Genomic DNA, 19,043 nt, shown 5'->3' on the forward strand with positions numbered 1-19,043 from the left:
ACTGCCCGGTGAAAACATTGCCATCTTCAGGCGGTGTGGCACCCTGTCCCTCTGGGGAGGGGGAGGAAGTAGAGTGAGGTTGGATTGAAAATTAAAGGCTGCATTTTTTGGATCTTTGTCAGGCCTAGGCTGGCAGGCTCATAATGAAGTAGCAATCTGTCCCTCTGGGATCAGTTGCCATTTACTATTGTAACTATTGGGCCCATATTTTGGCCCATAATGGAACCTATGTCTGCTCTCAGCAGATGTAGGTATGAATGGGTTGATCAGAGGCATATTTGGTGGGATTCCCTGGGTAGACCAGGACGCCCCACCCTCCCACTACCCATCCCAGACACACCCTCAAACTCCTTCAGGCATGTAAGGAACTGCAGGCAGAAGAAGCATCTGCAGCCCCTCGGGAGAATTTGCTGTCCAAGGCAAAGAGGGGTAAGACTCTGATGTGTTTGGGTGCCGCCACATTTTCAGGTTTATATCCATAACCGCTGTGCAATTTCTGGGCTCTGATATTTACTGAGGTTTAGCTGCACTATGGATTGTTCTGCACTTTGGTAGTACAAGAGGATACCATTACATTATCAGAAGTTTACATAGTCAGTTTCCATTATAAAAGTGGACATGGGAATTTATAATGTTGATGTAGGAAATCTGCGCAGACGTTAATATGTTATTTTTTTTTATTCGTTCATGGGATGTGGGCGTTGCTGGCAAGGCTGGCATTTATTGCCGATCCCTAATTGCCCTTGAGAAGGTGGTGGTGAGCCGCCTTCTTGAACCACTGCAGTCCGTGTGGTGAAGGTTCTCCCACAGTGCTGTTAGGTAGGGAGTTCCAGGATTTTGACCCAGCGACAATGAAGGAACGGCAATATATTTCCAAGTCAGGATGGTGTGTGACTTGGAGGGGAACGTGCAGGTGGTGTTGTTCCCATGTGCCTGCTGCCCTTGTCCTTCTAGGTAGTAGAGGTCGTGGGTTTGGGAGCTGCTGTCGAAGAAGCCTTGGCGAGTTGCTACAGTGCATCCTGTGGATGGTACACACTGCAGCCACTGTGCACCGTTGGTGATGGGAGTGAACGTTTAGGGTGGTGGATGGGGTGCCAATCAAGTGGGCTGCTTTGTCCTGGATGGTGTCGAGCTTCTTGAGTGTAGCTGGAGCTGCATTCATCCAAGCAAGTGGAGAGTATTCCATCACACTCCTGACTTGTGCCTTGTAGATGGTGGAAAGGCTTTGGTGAGTCAGGAGGTGAGTCCCTCATCACAGAATACCCAGCCTCTGACCTGCTCTTGCAGCCACAGTATTTATGTGGCTGGTCCAGTTAAGTTTTTGGTCAATGGTGACCCCCAGGATGTTGATGGTGGGGGATTTGGCAATGGTAATGCCTTTGAATGTCAAGGGGAGGTGGTTAGACTTTCTCTTGTTGGAGATGGTCATTGCCTGGCACTTGTCTGGTGCGAATGTTACTTGCCACTTATCAACCCAAGCCTGGATGTTGTCCAGGTCTTGCTGCATGCGGGCACGGACTGCTTCATTATCTGAGGGGTTACGAATGGAACGGAACACTGTGCAATCATCAGCGAATATCCCCATTTCTGACCTTATGATGGAGGGAAGGTCATTGATGAAGCAGCTGAAGATGGTTGGGCCAGGAACACTGCCCTGAGGAACTCCTGCAGCAATGCCCTGGAGCTGAGATGATTGGCCTCCAACAACCACAACCATCTTCCTTTGTGCTAGATATGACTCTAGCCATTGAGAGTTTTCCCCCTGATTCCCATTGACTTCAATTTTACTAGGGCTCCTTGGTGCCACACTCGGTCAAATGCTACCTTGATGTCAAGGGCAGTCACTCTCACCTCACCTCTGGAATTCAGCTCTTTTGTCCATGTTTGGACCAAGGCTGTAATGAGGTCTGGAGCCGAGTGGTCCTGGCGGAACCCAAACTGAGCATCAGTGAGCAGGTTATTGGTGAGTAAGTGCCGCTTGATAGCACTGTCAACGACACCTTCCACCTTCATATGTATAGATATATAGAAGCAGCATTTCTAGTCTTAGAGAAGTCTCTGTTCAAACCCTACTTAAATGGTTGTATCTTTCAATTATTTTGTCCAAAGGTCATGATCCTGATGAAGTTGGAAGCAGTATGTCCACGTTAGAACGTTCTCTAGCAGCTCGAAGAGGAACACGCCCAAAACTGATGATTCCTATGGACTCACAGCCCACCAATCCAAGTAAGTGACTTTGGTATTTTACGATTCAAGCCAATTTCTCTAATTCGGGCTCAATTTTGTCTGCCTTTCTTATTGTCTGAATATGTTTTATAATGGAGGTGGGGCATTGTCTTCCTCAGGGAATTGGAAAGAAAGAGGGGTTAGAATCCAGAGTTCTGCTTTTAGAGCAAGAGGCACTGCATTACTCAAGGAATAAAAAAGAAATAGTGAAGTATTCTACAGACACATAAATAACAAAAGAAAAATCAGGATAGGGATAGGGTCACTAAGGGATACGCATGATAAACTCACAGGTAATGACAGCCAAATGGCAGAAATATTATATAATTACTTTGCTTCAGTATTTACCAGGGAGTCTAACATGGTGGGCATGACATTAGAAGAAGAGATCAAAAAGATATAAAGACATTTAAGATAGAAAGGGGGGAGATAATTGATAAACTAATCAAACTTAGAGTGTATAAAACCCCTGGTCCAGATGGATTCCATTCCACATATTAAAAGGAGTTGGGGAAGAGATAGCAGAGGCACTATTACATATATATATAAAAATTCATTAGAAAAGGGAATAGTACCAGAGGACTGGCGGACAGCTAATGTAATTCCTATATTTAAAACAGAAGATAGAACCTGTCCAGGGAACTATAGACCAAATAGCCTAATGTCAGTCATAGGAAAGATAATGGAATCTTTACTCAAATGTGTAATAGAAAAACATCTATAAACTGAAAATATAATAAAGAATAGTCAGCAAGGATCTCAAAAGGGAAGGTCTATGCTTGACCAACCTTACTGAATTCTTTGAAGAAGTAACAGAAAGACTAGACAAGGGTAATGCAGTGGATGTAATATACTTGCTTTTTCAAAAAGCCTTCAATAAGGTACCATGTGGTTAGACTCATGACTAAGGTCAGAGCATGTGGAGTCAGGGGACAGGTAGCAGGATGGATAGCAAGCTGGCTGCAAAACAGAGAGTAGGGGTTAAAGGTTGTTACTCAGACTGGCAAAATGTGGGAAGTGGTGTTCCACAAGGATTAGTGCTGGGACCAATGTTGTTCACCATTTACATAAACAACTTGGACTCGGGAATCGGGAGTACAATTTCAACATTTGTGGACAACACCAAATTGTGGGGGGGAGGGGGTGTAGTTAATATTGAGGAGGACTGTGACAAAATACAGGAAGGCATTAATGGGCGTGTAATTGGCAAATGAATTTCAATATAGATAAGTGTGAAGTGGTACATTTTGGTAGGAAGAATAAGGAGGCCACATACTCCTTGGAAAATAACAGTCTAAATGGGGTAAAGGAGCAGAGGGATCTGGGGGTACAGATGCACAAATCACTAAATGTAGTGATGCAGGTTAATAAGGCCATAAAAAAAGCAAACCAAGCACTGGGGTTAATTTCTAAAGAGATAGAATTGAAAAGCAGAGAAGTTATGTTAAACTTTTATAGAACCTTGGTTGTCCACACTTGGAGTACTGAGTTCTGGATATTATAAAAAGGGTATAAAGGCACTGGAGAAGTTGCAAACAAGATTTACTAGGATGAAACCAGAACTGAGAGGTAATACCTATCAGGAAAGATTGAACAGGCTGGGGCTCTCTTCTCTAGAAATGAGAGGACTGAGGGGTGACCTGATAGAGGTCATTAAGATTATGAATGGGTTTGATATGTTTGGCGTAGAGATGATGTTTCCACTTGTGGGGGAGACCAGAACTAGGGGCCATAAATATAAGATAGTCACTAATAAATCCAATAAGGAATTCAGGAGAAACTTCTTTACCCAGAGAGTGGTTAGAATGTGGAACTCGCTACCACAAGGAGTAGTTGAGGTGACTAGCATAGATGCATTTAAGGGGAAGCTAGATAAACACATGAGGGAGAAAGGAATAGAAGGATATGTTGATGGGGTTAGATGAGGAAGAGGTGGAGGAGGCTCGTGTGGAACATAAACATGGCATGGACCTTTTGGGCTGAATGGTGTTTCTGTGCTGTATATTCTATGTAATTCTGTGTTCTTCATCTGTCTGTGAGTGTCTTACTTTACAGATGATGAAAGATGCACTCTCTCACCTAAATTTAGCATAATGGTAGATAAATGAAAACCCTGAAGTTGAGTGAAATCTAAATTGGAGAATATAAATGAACATTTTGTCATAGGCTCTCAGTGTTATCTGATCCATCACAATATCACCAAAGAGCCAAAGCAAATCCAAAGATGAAGTTATCACAACCTTTGCAGCTTAGCAGCAGCGAATGTTCCATTAGGACGTCATCATCTTTGCCTGAAATTTAAATCAGCTTATATTTTGAAGCAATTGCTTTTTCTCAACCTACCCTTGCAGTCATGTACCATTGTATTCAGCCACAACAGCCATGATAAGTGGATGATGGATTATTAGGATGACTGGTGTAGGAAATGGAAGTGTCACATGCGGTAATGGTATTCTTTTCAGACTCGGGTTTAAGATGCATTTTTGAGGCACATTATAGGAAGTTTTATTTTACACCTGGCTATGCTTTACAGTGCTTGATGCTGACGCTAGATGAAATGGGAACATAGAAAAGTACAGGTTGATCCCATGAACAAATAGCTCTCAATCAGTCACTCCCTCAAATATCTATCCACTTCTCCCTTAAATTTTTCCACACTATCTACCTCCACTGTCTCCCTGGGCAGCCCATTCCACACATTCACCACTGTTTGCATAAAGTAATTAAATCTAAATTGCTTGTGCATCTTTCCTCTTCTAAGAGCACTTGTCTCTTAGTTCTAGAGCCAGTGGCAAATATATTATCAGGATTCAGTTTATCTGTTCCCTTAGGAATCTTGAGTATTGGAATAATATCTTCCAGAGTTAACAACTCCAGGCTCTTCAACCTCACCCTGTAGCTTACATATCTTGAGCTAGGCATCATTTTGGTTGCCCTTTTCTGCGCTGCTCGAATGCCTGGATATCCTCACTGTAGTATGGTGATTAGAATTGTACATAGTACTGCAGGTGTGTCTGTACCAGTACCACGTACAGACTCATTATCACCTCCTGGAATTTGTGCTCTGTGCCTCTGGCTATATATCCCGCGATCTAACTAGTTTTCTTCACTTCTGCTGCACACTGTTGTTAGCTTCAGTGAGCTATCCACCAACATCCCTGATCTCTTTCCTGTGTTGTGTCCAGTAGCCTGGAGCCATTTAGTTTATATTTCTAGTTTGCTTCCCTCCCATAATCTCATTATATTACATTTTTCCACATTAAATGACATTTGACATTCATCAGCCCATCTTCCCAATCTATCCCAATCCCTTTGTATTTGGTTTTGCTGTTCCTACTATAGTTTGAACCCCCCTCCCAATTTAGTATCATCTGCAACTTTAGATAGTTTTGTTTTTATCCCCAGCTCTAAATTATTAATATACACTGTGAACATCAATGGCACTGATCCCTATAGCACCCATTCGTAAGCCCTTCCCATTTTAATGCAACTCTACGTACAACTATTCTTTACCTTCTCTGCTTTAGCCAATTTTCAACTCTCCTCAGAGACTTGCCTCCTGTGGACTATTCTCTTCTGTGACACAGTATCCAAAAACTTGCTGAAATCTAACTATATCGCATCCACAGTATTTCCATTGTCAACAAGGCTCGCCATTTTCTCAAAGAATTCCAGTAAATGTGTTAGGCAAGACGTCCCTCCTATAAGTCCATGTGACTCCCTCTGACCATCCCATATGTATCTAACCATACCATTATATCTAGATGTTTAATTATTCTCTCTTTCAGGATACCTTTTAATACTTTACCCACAATTGATATTGGGCTCACTGGCCTGTAGTTTCCATTGGTCATTCCAATGCCCCTTTTAAAGATTGGTGTTGGGTTCACTGCTTTCAAATCATCAGGCACTATTTCTAATAATTCCCTACTTATTATTATTATATTCCCTAATTATTAGTGGTAGGAAGTTGATTGATTTCTTTATGTAGCCTTGTATGAAATCCATCTGGGCCTAGTTCTTTATCTTCCTTTAATTTCCTCATACTATCTGTGACTGCCTTATCTAAAATTTCATTTCCTTCATTACTTCCTCCAGCCTCCCTGTAAATTTAACTTCCTGCTGGGATGACAGAATTCCATTAGCCCACATTAACATCTTTCATCACTGTTCTCGCCGCGCAGGGGAGTAAAATACCCCCTTGTGTCTCACAGGTGTTAAGAATTAGGGCATTTACCTTTTTTAACTGTAAACAAAACAGAAGTGAGATTATTAGTTTGTTTTTTTTGAAAATTGAACTAACATTAGCATAAGGAAATACATTTTCAGTTTAATGCATTTGAAGCCACAACAGGAAAAAAACTGTCAAAATAATCATTATCTAACTAAAGCTTTTTAAGTTTGCTCTCTAGCTTTTCTTCAAATAATTTTCAAAAACAGGTGGGTTGAAACTTTTAGAAACTACAGAAAATTAATCCATTGTAACAGCTGACACTACCATAATGAGGCCTCCTGAGAAATTAGACACAATATACATGCTCAGACTGTACAATCTAAATTCAGCTCACAGCTTAGCAGTTCTGGCAGAAATATCAATTCAAAACCAAGGCTGTTAGGAGAGGCTGAGGCCCTGAAATAAAAACTTTAACAAAAGCACTAAAAGACACAAAAGACAATGTACTGGATAAATTTAATCATGATATTGTGAAATATATATTATGAATCATTTATTTTGTTTGAACCCTTATTTCAGACATTAGAAATATCAGTTACTGAGAAAAAAGGGCAGAGGAGGAGAGGAGGTGGAGGAGGGGGAGAATGGAGGAAAAGAGGAGGAGAAGGGTGAGGGGAAGAGGAAGAGAGAATGAGAGGAGGAGGATGAGTGGGGAGGGGGAGGAAAGGGTGCCGGGGGGGAGGAAGTAAGGAGACAGAAGGAAAAGGAGAGGAGGAAGGAGGGAAGAGGAGGAGGATAAAAGGGAGGCGGTGGAGCAGAAGAGGAGATGGTGGAGGAGGAGGAGGAGAGGAAGAACAGAGGAGGGAAGGGATGGGGGACAGGAGATGGAGGGGGAAGAGGGAAGGGAGAGCAGGAGGAGGAAAGAAAGGAGGATAAAGGCTAAAATCTGCCCGGGGAGAGCTGAAAATCTTCTGCTCCAGGGAGGAGAACCGGTAAACTGCCTCAGCAGAGTGTGAGGAGGGAAATAACTCTCTGAACTACATCAGTGTGGCAGGGGCTGAAAATTGCCTCCCAGAAATGTTGGGGTCGGTTTTAAGTTTGAGCAGACTTTGTGCTGGCGGCAGGCAGTGTGATCTTAACCCCTGCCCAAGGACCTTGTTGAGAGGCTTGACCCATTTTGGGGTCGGGGCCACATTTACATTAGGCCGGCAAGTTCACCGGGGTGGGGTCTGGAATTCCAATGGCTCAGATGCTAAGCCGAGCCTAAACTTTTACCGGGGAGGTGGGGGTGGGGGGGGTGGAAGCTATGGAGTGGGGGAGGTGTGGAAGAGCCAGCAGTGGGCCAGAAGTTTTTAGAGGTCAGGAGAAGCATTCGTGCTCCTCCTGGCCCCATAAAATCAAAAGAAATTTTTTTTAAAACTTAGCTCTTCCTTTTAGGGCCACTGGTTAACCCACTCCAGCTATTGGTGCATAAAACTTACATTGGGGTCATACATACATCATTGGGCCCCGGTTTGCATACTGTAATGAGGCTCTCGCCGGAAACAGGTGAGCGCCTGGACCGCCCGTCTCAGGATCCTACATTAGATGGCGGTTGTTGGATCGGGGCAGTGAGGTCAGCGATGTAAATTTGAGACTGCTACCACCACCACCACCACCCACCCACACCCCCCCCCCCCAACACCCCTCGTTTATGCTGGATGCGAGTTACAAACGGCCTCGTTAAGTGATGACTGGCAAACATCCAACTTTTGGCAAGCTGGTCAGAAGTTTTAATGGTTGCGGTGTTGGGAACTTAGCTCTGCTGGCCTAGTTTATGCAGGATCGAAATGACAGCATTTATCAAGAGCAGGCTCCTTGCAAGGTGGAGGCTTTTGATGTCAGCAGTAGGAGGCTAGGACACGTTTGTCAGTTTATTTTCTTTCTTACCATTTCAGGTCACCTACCTTAGGGCTGACGCAAGCCTGGGAGAAGTTTTTTTTAAAGTATTTACATTAATTTCATTAACAATGGTAACCTTATCCCAATGAATGGGTGAAGTGGGAGGTGAAAAATCAGGTAGAAACAAGACTGGAAGGCAGCAGCAGCTTAAAATAGGGGAGAAAAATATATTTACATTGTAACTTTGGAAAAAATGCAACAAAAATCAAGATGGCGGCCGAGGTGGCACAGGCAGCTGAGAAAGCTGTTGCACAATCAGCGTGACAAGTTTACATAGGAAAAACACATTATAAATGTGGAGCATGAAATTATAATGGGAAAAAGTTAATACGAAAACACGGTGACAGGAAGTCAAGTGTGCAGACGGGAATTGCAACAATATTTATAGATAGGTTATAAGGCCCTGAATTTCCGTGGGAATTCATGCAATCTCCTACTGTAACTTTGATGGGAGATTGAACATAACCCACGTGTAAGCAGCATGAACAATTGTTTTCATCTGTTTATGCCGTAAACATAAACACCAGTGGGGTTCCTCCAATCTCCAGCCGAGGTATTGAAGGAGATTCGGACAATCCCTGCAGAAATTCAGGGCCCATATCTTTCAAATGAAACAATCTCTGTCCACAATATTTGTCATTATCTTCTAACGATTAGCACAATACCATTTTGCTGCAAGCTATGAAGGTTAAAGGTTAGAGGAATGGGAAATGACATGAACACGGCTAAGTTTTAGTATTAATAAACGATGCGTTTATAAGATATGGAGGTCAGCTATTGAGTGTGTGTCTGTGTCAAAATATGGAGTTGTTAATGATTTTGAAATTTTGGATAACTGTTTCTATGAGTGAGAGGAACCCTGTTTTTTAGCTGCACTTTATTACACCAAATTGAAAAGGTATAAATTGAGGCTCTGATTGAAGTTTTTTTGACCTTGTATAATAATTGAAATAAAAGGGAATCTGTAGTTGAGATTAATTTCATATGTGATCAATCACATTACTTAGCATCTTTAACCTGTCAGTCTTTCGCCTTTCAAAGATGTTAGATGGTGTCTTTATCATCCCTTAAATGTTATGGGTCATGAGGAAGTGCAGTGAGGGATTGTCCTGCCAGAGAACAGATGAATTTTAGGAGAAAATGGTCCCTGTCACAACCGGTTTTTGGGCAAAAAAATTAGCATTGGAGGGGCCAATTTAGGAGTGCGATCTCTCGGGTACGATCGCCTCTGGATGTGCCCCAGCTGCCAAATTGGAAGCCGGTGATTTCCAAGTGTCCAGGGTGCCCGCCTGAAACAGGCATTAGGCATCTTTAATATGGCAATCAGGGTCCTAACACCCATTCTAGGACCCCGCTTGATGTTCATCATAAATTGGGCGAAGCACATCAATCAATTTTTCCAGGTCTACAGAGGCCTCCCGCGGTCCTTAAAGGGATCATTGGAGGCCGCCGCCGATAAAGTAAGTTAACATTTTTATGCCTATGCTTATGTGGAGCCACGAAGAGCAGGTTATGCTCCCCTTCCCAGGACCAACCTGTTTGGTGTTGAAAACGACCGATTTTCCTAATGGCCCGACCAGCAAGCTGCAGCGGGACGCCCGATTGGCATCCGCAGCTCGCTGGTTTTATGCAGATTAGACCAAAGCCCAATTCTAGTGAGCCTCGGGCTGATGTCTTCAGGCCGTGTTCCCGACGCAGCGACATTTTGCACTGATTCCAGTGCTACACAAATCTCTCCGCCTTAGATTGGTGATAAACATCTGTTATCTTCCGACTCCACAGTATACACAGCTCTCTTGGACAGCCGGTCACCCAGAATCGGATTTGGTAATGCTGGGAGATGGAACTCATACCCAGTGTCAGTATAAAGCGCTCCCAGATCAAATACAGTTCAGCCAACTACAGCAATTAAACGTCCTCTGCTCTGCTCTAACAATACACCTCAGCTCCAAACTCAGAAGGCTATGCCTTACTGTATTAGTGTGATATTTTACAATTTCTCACACCGGCCATCCTGTCAATCAGAGCGAGATAGCCACTTAACACTAAATTTGGAGCAGTTTTATGTTTTTGGCCCATGTCTCCAGACACTTGATTGAGGCTGCCCAAGCTCATTGCCATCAGCTTCTTCAGTATGGGTTGTGGCCACTGGAGAATGGGTAGAGTGTGGATCAGTGTTAAAAGCAGGTCAAGACTCAGTAAATAAAATTAACTCAATATGAGGGCTACCAGTTATTAATTTGTCATTAATTTGGCACTAAAATTTTGCAAATACTAATTCTGGTAGAACCAAGATCAACAGTTTTCTAGGGTTAATGAATAATATCTGACCAATTACAGACACACAGCTTTCAACTATGATAATAAGTTATTTAAAATATAATAGCTGTGTTGATGAAACTGCAAGCATAATCTTCATTATTAAGGAAATTAGTCCATGGTCAGCATGTATATTATCACTGTGTGTAGCACTGAACATATTAGTCACTTCAGCAAAAGTGTCTGCTATCTTGACAAATCAATGATTGACTTTATGATTGATCTGTAAAATTGGAGGTCAAGGACATTAACCATCCAGCCTATCTGCAAATAAATGAGGATATTTCTTAGCAGTACTGTAAACTCATGCCTTAAAAATTGGATATTTCCATTTTTGTTAAGTAAATAATAGACTGTTGAGCCTCCCCTTCTCACTCTCACCACCATCTATGGCAACAAGACACATGGGTGTGCTTAATCTGTGAACAAGGAGTAGGCTTATTAGACCTAATGTCCCTTTCGCATTCCTAAGCATTCTTATGTTCTTATGTACGATGTTACTAAAGTATAACCTTATCAGAAATAAAAACAGAAAATATTAGAAATGCAGTTCCATCAGTATTTGAAAGAGAACGATAGCGTAACCTTTTGAGGGGACCATCCATTGAATTTGGATGAAGGATCCCATGCAAAATATTACCCTAACTATGCTGTTTCTCAACTGCAAACTGACCTGTTATGTACATCCATTATTTTATATTTGTATTTTATAACACCGTTGGATCTCCCAAAGCATTGCTCATGGGCAGAGGAGATGGAGGGAGTTGGCATGGGGCAACTAGTAGAGGGGATACATAGAGGGGATGCACAGTGAGTGCAGGTGGGGGCCAGAGGAAGTGGTGGTATGTGTGGTTGGATGGGCAAAGTTGGAGGGGATGAGCATAGAGTAGGAATATGAGCTGTTTTATAGCACTCAGCCCTATTTTATGTTTTTCTGGGGCTGGCGGTAGAAACTGAAGATGAAGGTGAAGTTGTTGGTTGGGAACTGCCATTTTCAGTTTTGGGCTTTGCAATCTGATTGCTGCTGACCCAATAATAACACGTGGTTCACAATGAGAAGAGACTGGCAGGCAAAACTGTAATCGAACAATGGGCGGCCTTTAAAGAGGAGATGGTTCGGATACAGTCTAGGTACATTCCCCCGAGGGGGAAAGGTAGGGCAACCAAAGCCAGAGCTCCCTGGATGACAAAAGAGATAGAGGGTAAGATGAAGCCAGAAAAGGGGGCGTATGACAGATGTTAGGTTGATAATACAAGTGAGAACCGAGCTGAATATAGAATTTTACAGAGGAGAAGTGAAAAAAGGAAATAAGAGAGAGTATGAGAATAGACTGTCGGCTAAAACAAAAGGGAATTCAAAAGTCTTCTATAGGCATATAAATAGTAAATGGGTAGTAAGAGGTGGGGTGGGGCCGATTAGGGACCAAAAAGGAGATCTACACATGGCGGAATTTCAGTTACGTGGATAGACTGGAGAAGCTGGGATTGTTCTCCTTAGAGCAGAGAAGGTTGAGAAGAGTTTTGATAGAAGCATTCAAAATCATGATGGGTTTAGAAAAAGTAAATAAAGAGAAACTGTTCCCATTGGTGGAAGGGTTGAGAACCAGAGGACACAGATTTAAGGTGATTGGCAAAAGAACCAAAGGCGACATGAGGAAAAACTTTTTTACACAGCAAGTAGTTATGATCTGGAATGCACTTCCTGAAAGGATGGTGGAAGTAAATTCAATCATAGCTTTCAAAAAGGAATTGGATAAATACTCAAAGGGAAAAAAATTGCAGGGCTACGGGGAAAGAGCAGGGGAATGGGACTAACTGGATTGCTCATATGAGGAGCCAGCATGGGCTCACTGGGCCGAATGGCCTCCTTCTCTGCTGTAACGATTCTATGATTCTAAGAGGGGCTCCACAATTCAGTCATTCATACAAGACACAAACGGGGTGAATTTCCACAGAGGGTCTCCCGCATGCCCATCATAACTTTACATTTCCAGGGTTTCCATGGCTCTTCTGCCGAAGTTACAGTGCGTGAGCGGGAGAATCCCTGTGGAAACATACCCCAAAATGTTTTAATAGAAGGATGATCAATTATGTCCAGACTGCTGTCTAAAGGGAGCCGGCACAGGCACGATGGGCTGAATGGCCTCCTCCTGTGCTGTACTTACTACGATACTATGATATTAGGGCCAGTTTTAGGCAAGTTGCAATGTATTTTGTTTTTACTTGTTAGTTTAGAAAATAAGGATTTTTAAGAATAAGAAAAACCCATTTGGCCCATCCACCACCCTAAACATTCACTCCCTTCACCACTGGCGCACAGTGGCTGCAGTGTGTACCATCCACAGGATGCACTGCAGCAACTCGCCAAGGCTTCTTCAACAGCACCTCCCAAACCCGCGACCTCTACCACCTAGAAGGACAAGAGCAGCAGGTACATGGGAACAACACCACCTGCGCGTTCCCCTCCAAGTCACGCACCATCCCGACTTGGAAATATATTGCCGTTCCTTCATCGTCGCTGGGTCAAAATCCTGGAACTCCCTTCCTAACAGCACTGTGGGAGAACCTTCACCACACGGACTGCAGCAGTTCAAGAAGGCGACTCACCACCACCTTCTCAAGGGCAATTAGAGATGGGCAATAAATGCTGGCCTCGCCAGCGACGCCCACATCCCATGAACGAATAAAAAAAAAGTCTGTCCCTTTCATATATCAATCTTACCTACCTGCCTTCCCATCATATCCTCAATCTCCATTGTTTTCAGTGGCTTTCCCTAGTAATTTATTCCATAACTCTACCTGACATCCTTTCTTACCTCTAACTTGTGCATTTTTAACTGGTGTCCACTGGAATGTGAAGCTTACTCCAAATACGGTGAATAAAAATATTAAAAGCTTTCACTTAATAAATCTGCCGAGGCAGATGTGATCGGTGCAAGTGATGACAACATCCCATGATCGGTAAAGTTGTTGCCCTTGTCTTCCAACCTTTAAAGTGTATTGGAGAATTCATTTATCATGAGACACTCTCCCTTGAGTGTCCTCCAGCAAAAACTGAAGGTCTCCTTTTGCTAATCAGAATTAATATGAAATATGATTTAATTTAAAATGTAGCCTAATTGTATAAACATAGCATAATTATAAAACCAAAACCACATTAAATGTTTAATAAGATCTTTTTAAATGTGTTTTTTTCCCATATTTCGAGTGCTTTGCCTTTTGCAATTAGCGACAAACTTTTTTATTTTGTTGACAATGTGATCCAGCAATAATATGAGTTTTTTAAATTTTCTGTTTGCAGCTGTTGTAAGTGCTATTCCTGTTCCAACACTAGAGAGTGCCCAGTATCCCGGCATCCTGCCGTCTCCGACATGTGGATATCCCCACCCGCAGTTTCCATTACGTACCATGCCGTTCCCTACACTGACAGTCGATCGAGGATTTGGATCAGGTAAGCATCCATTATTAATTGAATGTTTATATAAGAATGTGTTTTTATTGCATTTAGTAATAGCAAGATATCATCACACATAACAGAGTATGCTAAAAATAAAAATGTGTACGAGACGTTGAAAATTTGATATTTCTCCTTAAGTTTTATTTTTACCATCAAAGTAGACGGTTGCTGCACTATGGAATTCAATACTTCCACCACACAGAACCTGTACAATATAATAATGCACTCAAATTTCCTGTACACTTGATCAATGCAAGAAGTCTGATGGGCAAGGCAGATGAACTCAGGGCATGGATGGGTACATGGGACTGGGATGTTATAGCTATTACTGAAACATGGCTAAGGGAGGGGCAGGACTGGCAGCTCAATGTTCCAGGGTACAGATGCTATAGGAAAGATAGAGCAGGAGGTAAGAGAGGAGGAGGAGTTGCGTTCTTGATTAGGGAGAACATCATGGCAGTAGTGAGAGAGGATATATCCGAGGGTTCGCCCACTGAGTCTATATGGGTAGAACTGAAAAATAAGAAGGGAGAGATCACTTTGATAGGATTGTACTACAGACCCCCAAATAGTCAACGGGAAATGGAGGAGCAAATATGTAAGGAGATTACAGACAGCTGCAAGAAAAATAGGGTGGTAATAGTAGGGGACTTTAACTTTCCCAACATTGACTGGGACAGCCATAGCATTAGGGGCTTGGATGGAGAGAAATTTGTTGAGTGTATTCAGGAGGAATTTCTCATTCAGTATGTGGATGGCCCGACTAGAGAGGGGGCAAAACTTGACCTCCTCTTGGGAAATAAGGAAGGGCAGGTGACAGAAGTGTTAGTGAGGGATCACTTTGGGACCAGTGATCATAATTCCATTAGTTTTAAGATAGCTATGGAGAAGGATAGGTCTGGCCCAAAAGTTAAAATTCTAAATTGGGGAAAGGCCAATTTTGATGGTATTAGACTGGAACTTTCAGAAGTTGATTGGGAGAGTCTGTTGGCAGGCAAAGGGACGTCTGGTAAGTGGGAGGCTTTCAAAAGTGTGTTAACCAGGGTTCAGTGTAAGCACATTCCTTGTAAAGTGAAGGGCATGGCTGGTAGAAGTAGGGAACATTGGATGAGTCGGGAGATTGAGGCCCTAGTCAAAAAGAAGAAGGAGGCATATGACATGCATAGGCAGCTGGGATCAAGTGGATCCCTTGAAGAGTATAGAGATTGCCGGAGTAGAGTTAAGAGAGAAATCAGGAGGGCAAAAAGGGGACATGAGATTGCTTTGGCAGATAAGGCAAAGGAGAATCCAAAGAGCTTCTACAAATACATAAAGGGCAAAAGAGTAACTAGGGAGAGAGTAGGGCCTCTTAAGGATCAACAAGGTCATCTATGTGCGGAACCACAAGAGATGGGTGAGATCCTGAATGAATATTTCACATTGGTATTTACGGTTGAGAAAGGCATGGATGTTAGGGAACTTGGGGAAATAAATAGTGATGTCTTGAGGAGTGTACATATTACAGAGAGGGAGGCGCTGGAAGTCTTAACGCGCATCAAGGTAGATAAATCTCCGGGACCTGATGAAATGTATCCCAGGACGTTATGGGAAGTTAGGGAGGAAATTGCGGGTCCCCTAGCAGAGATATTTGAATCATCCACCGCTACAGGTGAGGTGCCTGAAGATTGGAGGGTAGCAAATGTTGTGCCTTTGAGGGTGGTTGTAGAGGGTTGTTTTTCAAACTGGATGCCTGTGTCCAGCGGTGTGCCTCAGGGATCGGTGCTGGGTCCGCTGTTATTTGTTATTTATATTAATGATTTGGATGAGAATTTAGGAGGCATGGTTAGTAAGTTTGCAGATGACACCAAGATTGGTGGCATTGTGGACAGTGAAGAAGGTTATCTAGGATTGCAACGGGATCTTGATAAATTGGGCCAGTGGGCCGATGAATGGCAGATGGAGTTTAATTTAGATAAATGTGAGGTGATGCATTTTGGTAGATCGAATCGGGCCAGGACCTACTCCGTTAATGGTAGGGCGTTGGGGAGAGTTATAGAACAAAGAGATCTAGGAGGTTAGACAGACTGGGACTTTTTTCCCTGGAGAGTAGGAGGATAAGGAGTGATCTTATAGAAGTCTATAAAATAATGAGGGGCATAGATAAGGTAGATAGTCAAAATCTTTTCCCAAAGGTAGGGGAGTCTATAACGAGGGGGCATAGATTTAAGGTGAGAGGGGAGAGATACAAAAGGGTCCAGAGGGGCAATTTTTTCACTCAAAGGGTGGTGAGTGTCTGGAACGAGCTGCCAGAGGCAGTAGTAGAGGCGGGTACAATTTTGTCTTTTAAAAAGCATTTGGACAGTTACATGGGTAAGATGGGTATAGAGGGATATGGGCCAAGTGCAGGAAATTGGGACTAGCTTAGTGGTATAAACTGGGCGACATGGATATGTTGGGCCAAAGGGCCTGTTTCCATGTTGTAACTTCTATGATAACTGGGACTTGTTGACAGACAGCCTATATAGTCGAGCTATCCAAGAAGAGAGGCAGAAAAACTGGGGATGGTGTCCTATGGAGCTATATGTGGAATGCCATCAGACTTTGATAAATTTATTTTATTTATTATTTCCCCCATCCATTTTATTTTTTGTCTCTCCTCTATAGCCATGGTTTATGGCTATTGAATAAATAAGAATTCCAGTTTATTACATGGGATTTTGGCATTTTTGCTGGGTGTTTCGGGGATTGCATTCTGCAATCCAGTCCATTTTTGTTTCTGTGAAAACTACAAAACACTGATTTTTCCCTTGAGAAATTCCCAAATGAAGAGCACAGCCAGGAAACCCATTCTGGATATCTGGCAATTCTGTTCTGCAACTGGCCATTGAGGTATATTTGTTTTTCGATTTCTTACTTGACTGTGAGAAAGGACCGTGCCATCCTTTAATGCCTCTACAAGTGGTTCGGTTGAGATTGGGACTCATTCCATGGGAAATCATGGATCTGGACTTCCAGTCTCGCCAGTCTGTGGTGCAATATGCTGGTCTACCACAGTTCTGTACTGCTGAGCTCTCGGCTTAATGTAGCATTTATGTTTCCAGGAAGGTTAGGTGACTTAGTTTGCACAATTTTTTATTTTTGAGCTGTAATTGACCTCCTGGTAGTTCCAAGCATAGGAGCCACATTTCCTCCACCATCGATATATAAAGTGGTGATGTTAGTGGGGCATTTTGATACTGTGACATAAACAAGATAGATGTGATAGATACTCCCGGTCTGGCAACCCCTCGATTTTAAAATCCTCATCCTTGTTTTTAAATCCCTCCATGGCTTCGCCCCTCCCTATCTCTATAACCTCCTCCAACCCCACAACCCTCCAAGATACCTGCGCTCCTCTGATTCTGGCCCCTTGTGCTTCCCCGATTTTCATTGCTCCACCATTGGTGGCCGTGCCTCCAGCTGCTTAGGCCCTAAGCTCTGGAATTCCCTCCCTAAACCTCTCTGCCTCTCTACCTCTCTCTCCTCCTTCAAGACGCACCATAAAACCCATCTCTTTGATCTGTCCTAATATGTGACTCGGTGTCAAATTTTGTTTGATAACACTCCTGTGAAGCGCCATAGGACGTTTTGCTACATTGAAGGCGCTATATAAATGCAAGTTGTTCTCGTTGTTGTTGAGTGTGTTCCAAAGCCTCTTGTCGTAAATGGGATATTTATTTACTGTCACTCCAACCTCTGTTTTCTTTTTCAAAGCCATGAATGAGGTTCAGACGTCGCATCTTCAGCAGCCATCCATGTTAACCCAGACACAGCCTGAGCACCCGTCAGGCGAGGAGGCTCCGAGCAGAACGATTCCAACGGCCTGTGTTCGACCCACTCACCCGCTGCGCAGCTTTGCAAACCCCCTGCTACCTCCTCCTATGAGTGCACTGGAGCCCAAAGTTCCTTACACGCCACTTCTCTCTCAACCAGGTAAGCAGCAATGAGCCATGATTACTTTTTGTGAATTGGTATTTGTTTAGTGCTAATTTCCTCACCTACTTTAAGGAAAGTGATTGAAATGATATGTGCACTGAAATGTAAAAGACAGCATTTTCAGTTTGGAGTTGATGAACCTCCTGACCAATTGCTCGAGCAATCTGAGGGCTTACTACAACAAGGCCACAATGGTTTTACTGCCTTCCTGGTAGTGCAAGTATTGAGGAGGTGTGTCTGCTCTATGCAAAACTGAGGGCCAGTCAGGAAAAGGTTGGTTGGTTGGTTTTCCATGTGTTTAGTTTTTATTATTTTTACAAATAGAGTTTAGCAACAAAAAAGATGAACAAAAATGCAAAAACTAAGAATAAATGGATTCTGTTTAAAGTTAGCACTCTGCTAAGACCACTGCTAATGAGGCAGTAAAGAATGATTGTTGCTTTATGCAGTTTGATGCTTCACCTATGAAGGTGTGTATAGAGATTGAAATCTATTGAAAGTGCATTGAATACCCCCAGTGGGTTATATTTAAATGAGTGTTGTTATCTGAGGATTACAAAGAAGAATCATTTAAAAACAAATTTCTGATGATCGACTCCATTACATTGAATACGTTTAGTTCCAGATTGGGGACAGGAATTCCTCAAACTCTATAAGGTGTAAAATGGGGATAATACCAAACATCACACTCTGCTATATTTATGAATGCCAGACTTCCTTGCAATCAGAAGTACACAGAATGAAAAGAAAGGTGAGGCTAGGGAAATGTGCTGATTTGTTAACGTAGGTGTTAGCCATGGCTCAGAGGTATCACTCTCGCCTCTGAGTCAGAGGTTTGTGGGTTCAAGTTCCACACCAGAGATTTGGGCACATATCGTAGGCTGACACATCAGTGCAGTACCGAGGGAGTGCTGCACTGTTGAAGATGTTAAACACATGGACATAAAACATCCCTTGGCACTTCTTGAAGAA

The 19,043-nt window shown here is 42.9% G+C and overlaps 1 protein-coding gene across 1 annotated transcript in view; it reads left to right on the forward strand.

Moving 5' to 3' along the window:
* Positions 1 to 19,043, forward strand: part of dcc (DCC netrin 1 receptor) — a gene marked incomplete at its 5' end in the record, with an annotated part of 787,692 nt that overhangs the window by 742,178 nt on the left and 26,471 nt on the right. The window contains 3 exons of the mRNA XM_067983624.1: positions 2,110 to 2,226; positions 13,962 to 14,111; positions 17,850 to 18,068. Coding sequence (XP_067839725.1) covers positions 2,110 to 2,226; positions 13,962 to 14,111; positions 17,850 to 18,068 — 486 coding nt within the window. The remainder of the gene's footprint in view (positions 1 to 2,109; positions 2,227 to 13,961; positions 14,112 to 17,849; positions 18,069 to 19,043) is intronic.

Source organism: Heptranchias perlo, chromosome 1, assembly GCF_035084215.1.
Source record: "Heptranchias perlo isolate sHepPer1 chromosome 1, sHepPer1.hap1, whole genome shotgun sequence".
In the NCBI taxonomy this organism is placed as follows: Eukaryota; Metazoa; Chordata; class Chondrichthyes; order Hexanchiformes; family Hexanchidae; genus Heptranchias; species Heptranchias perlo.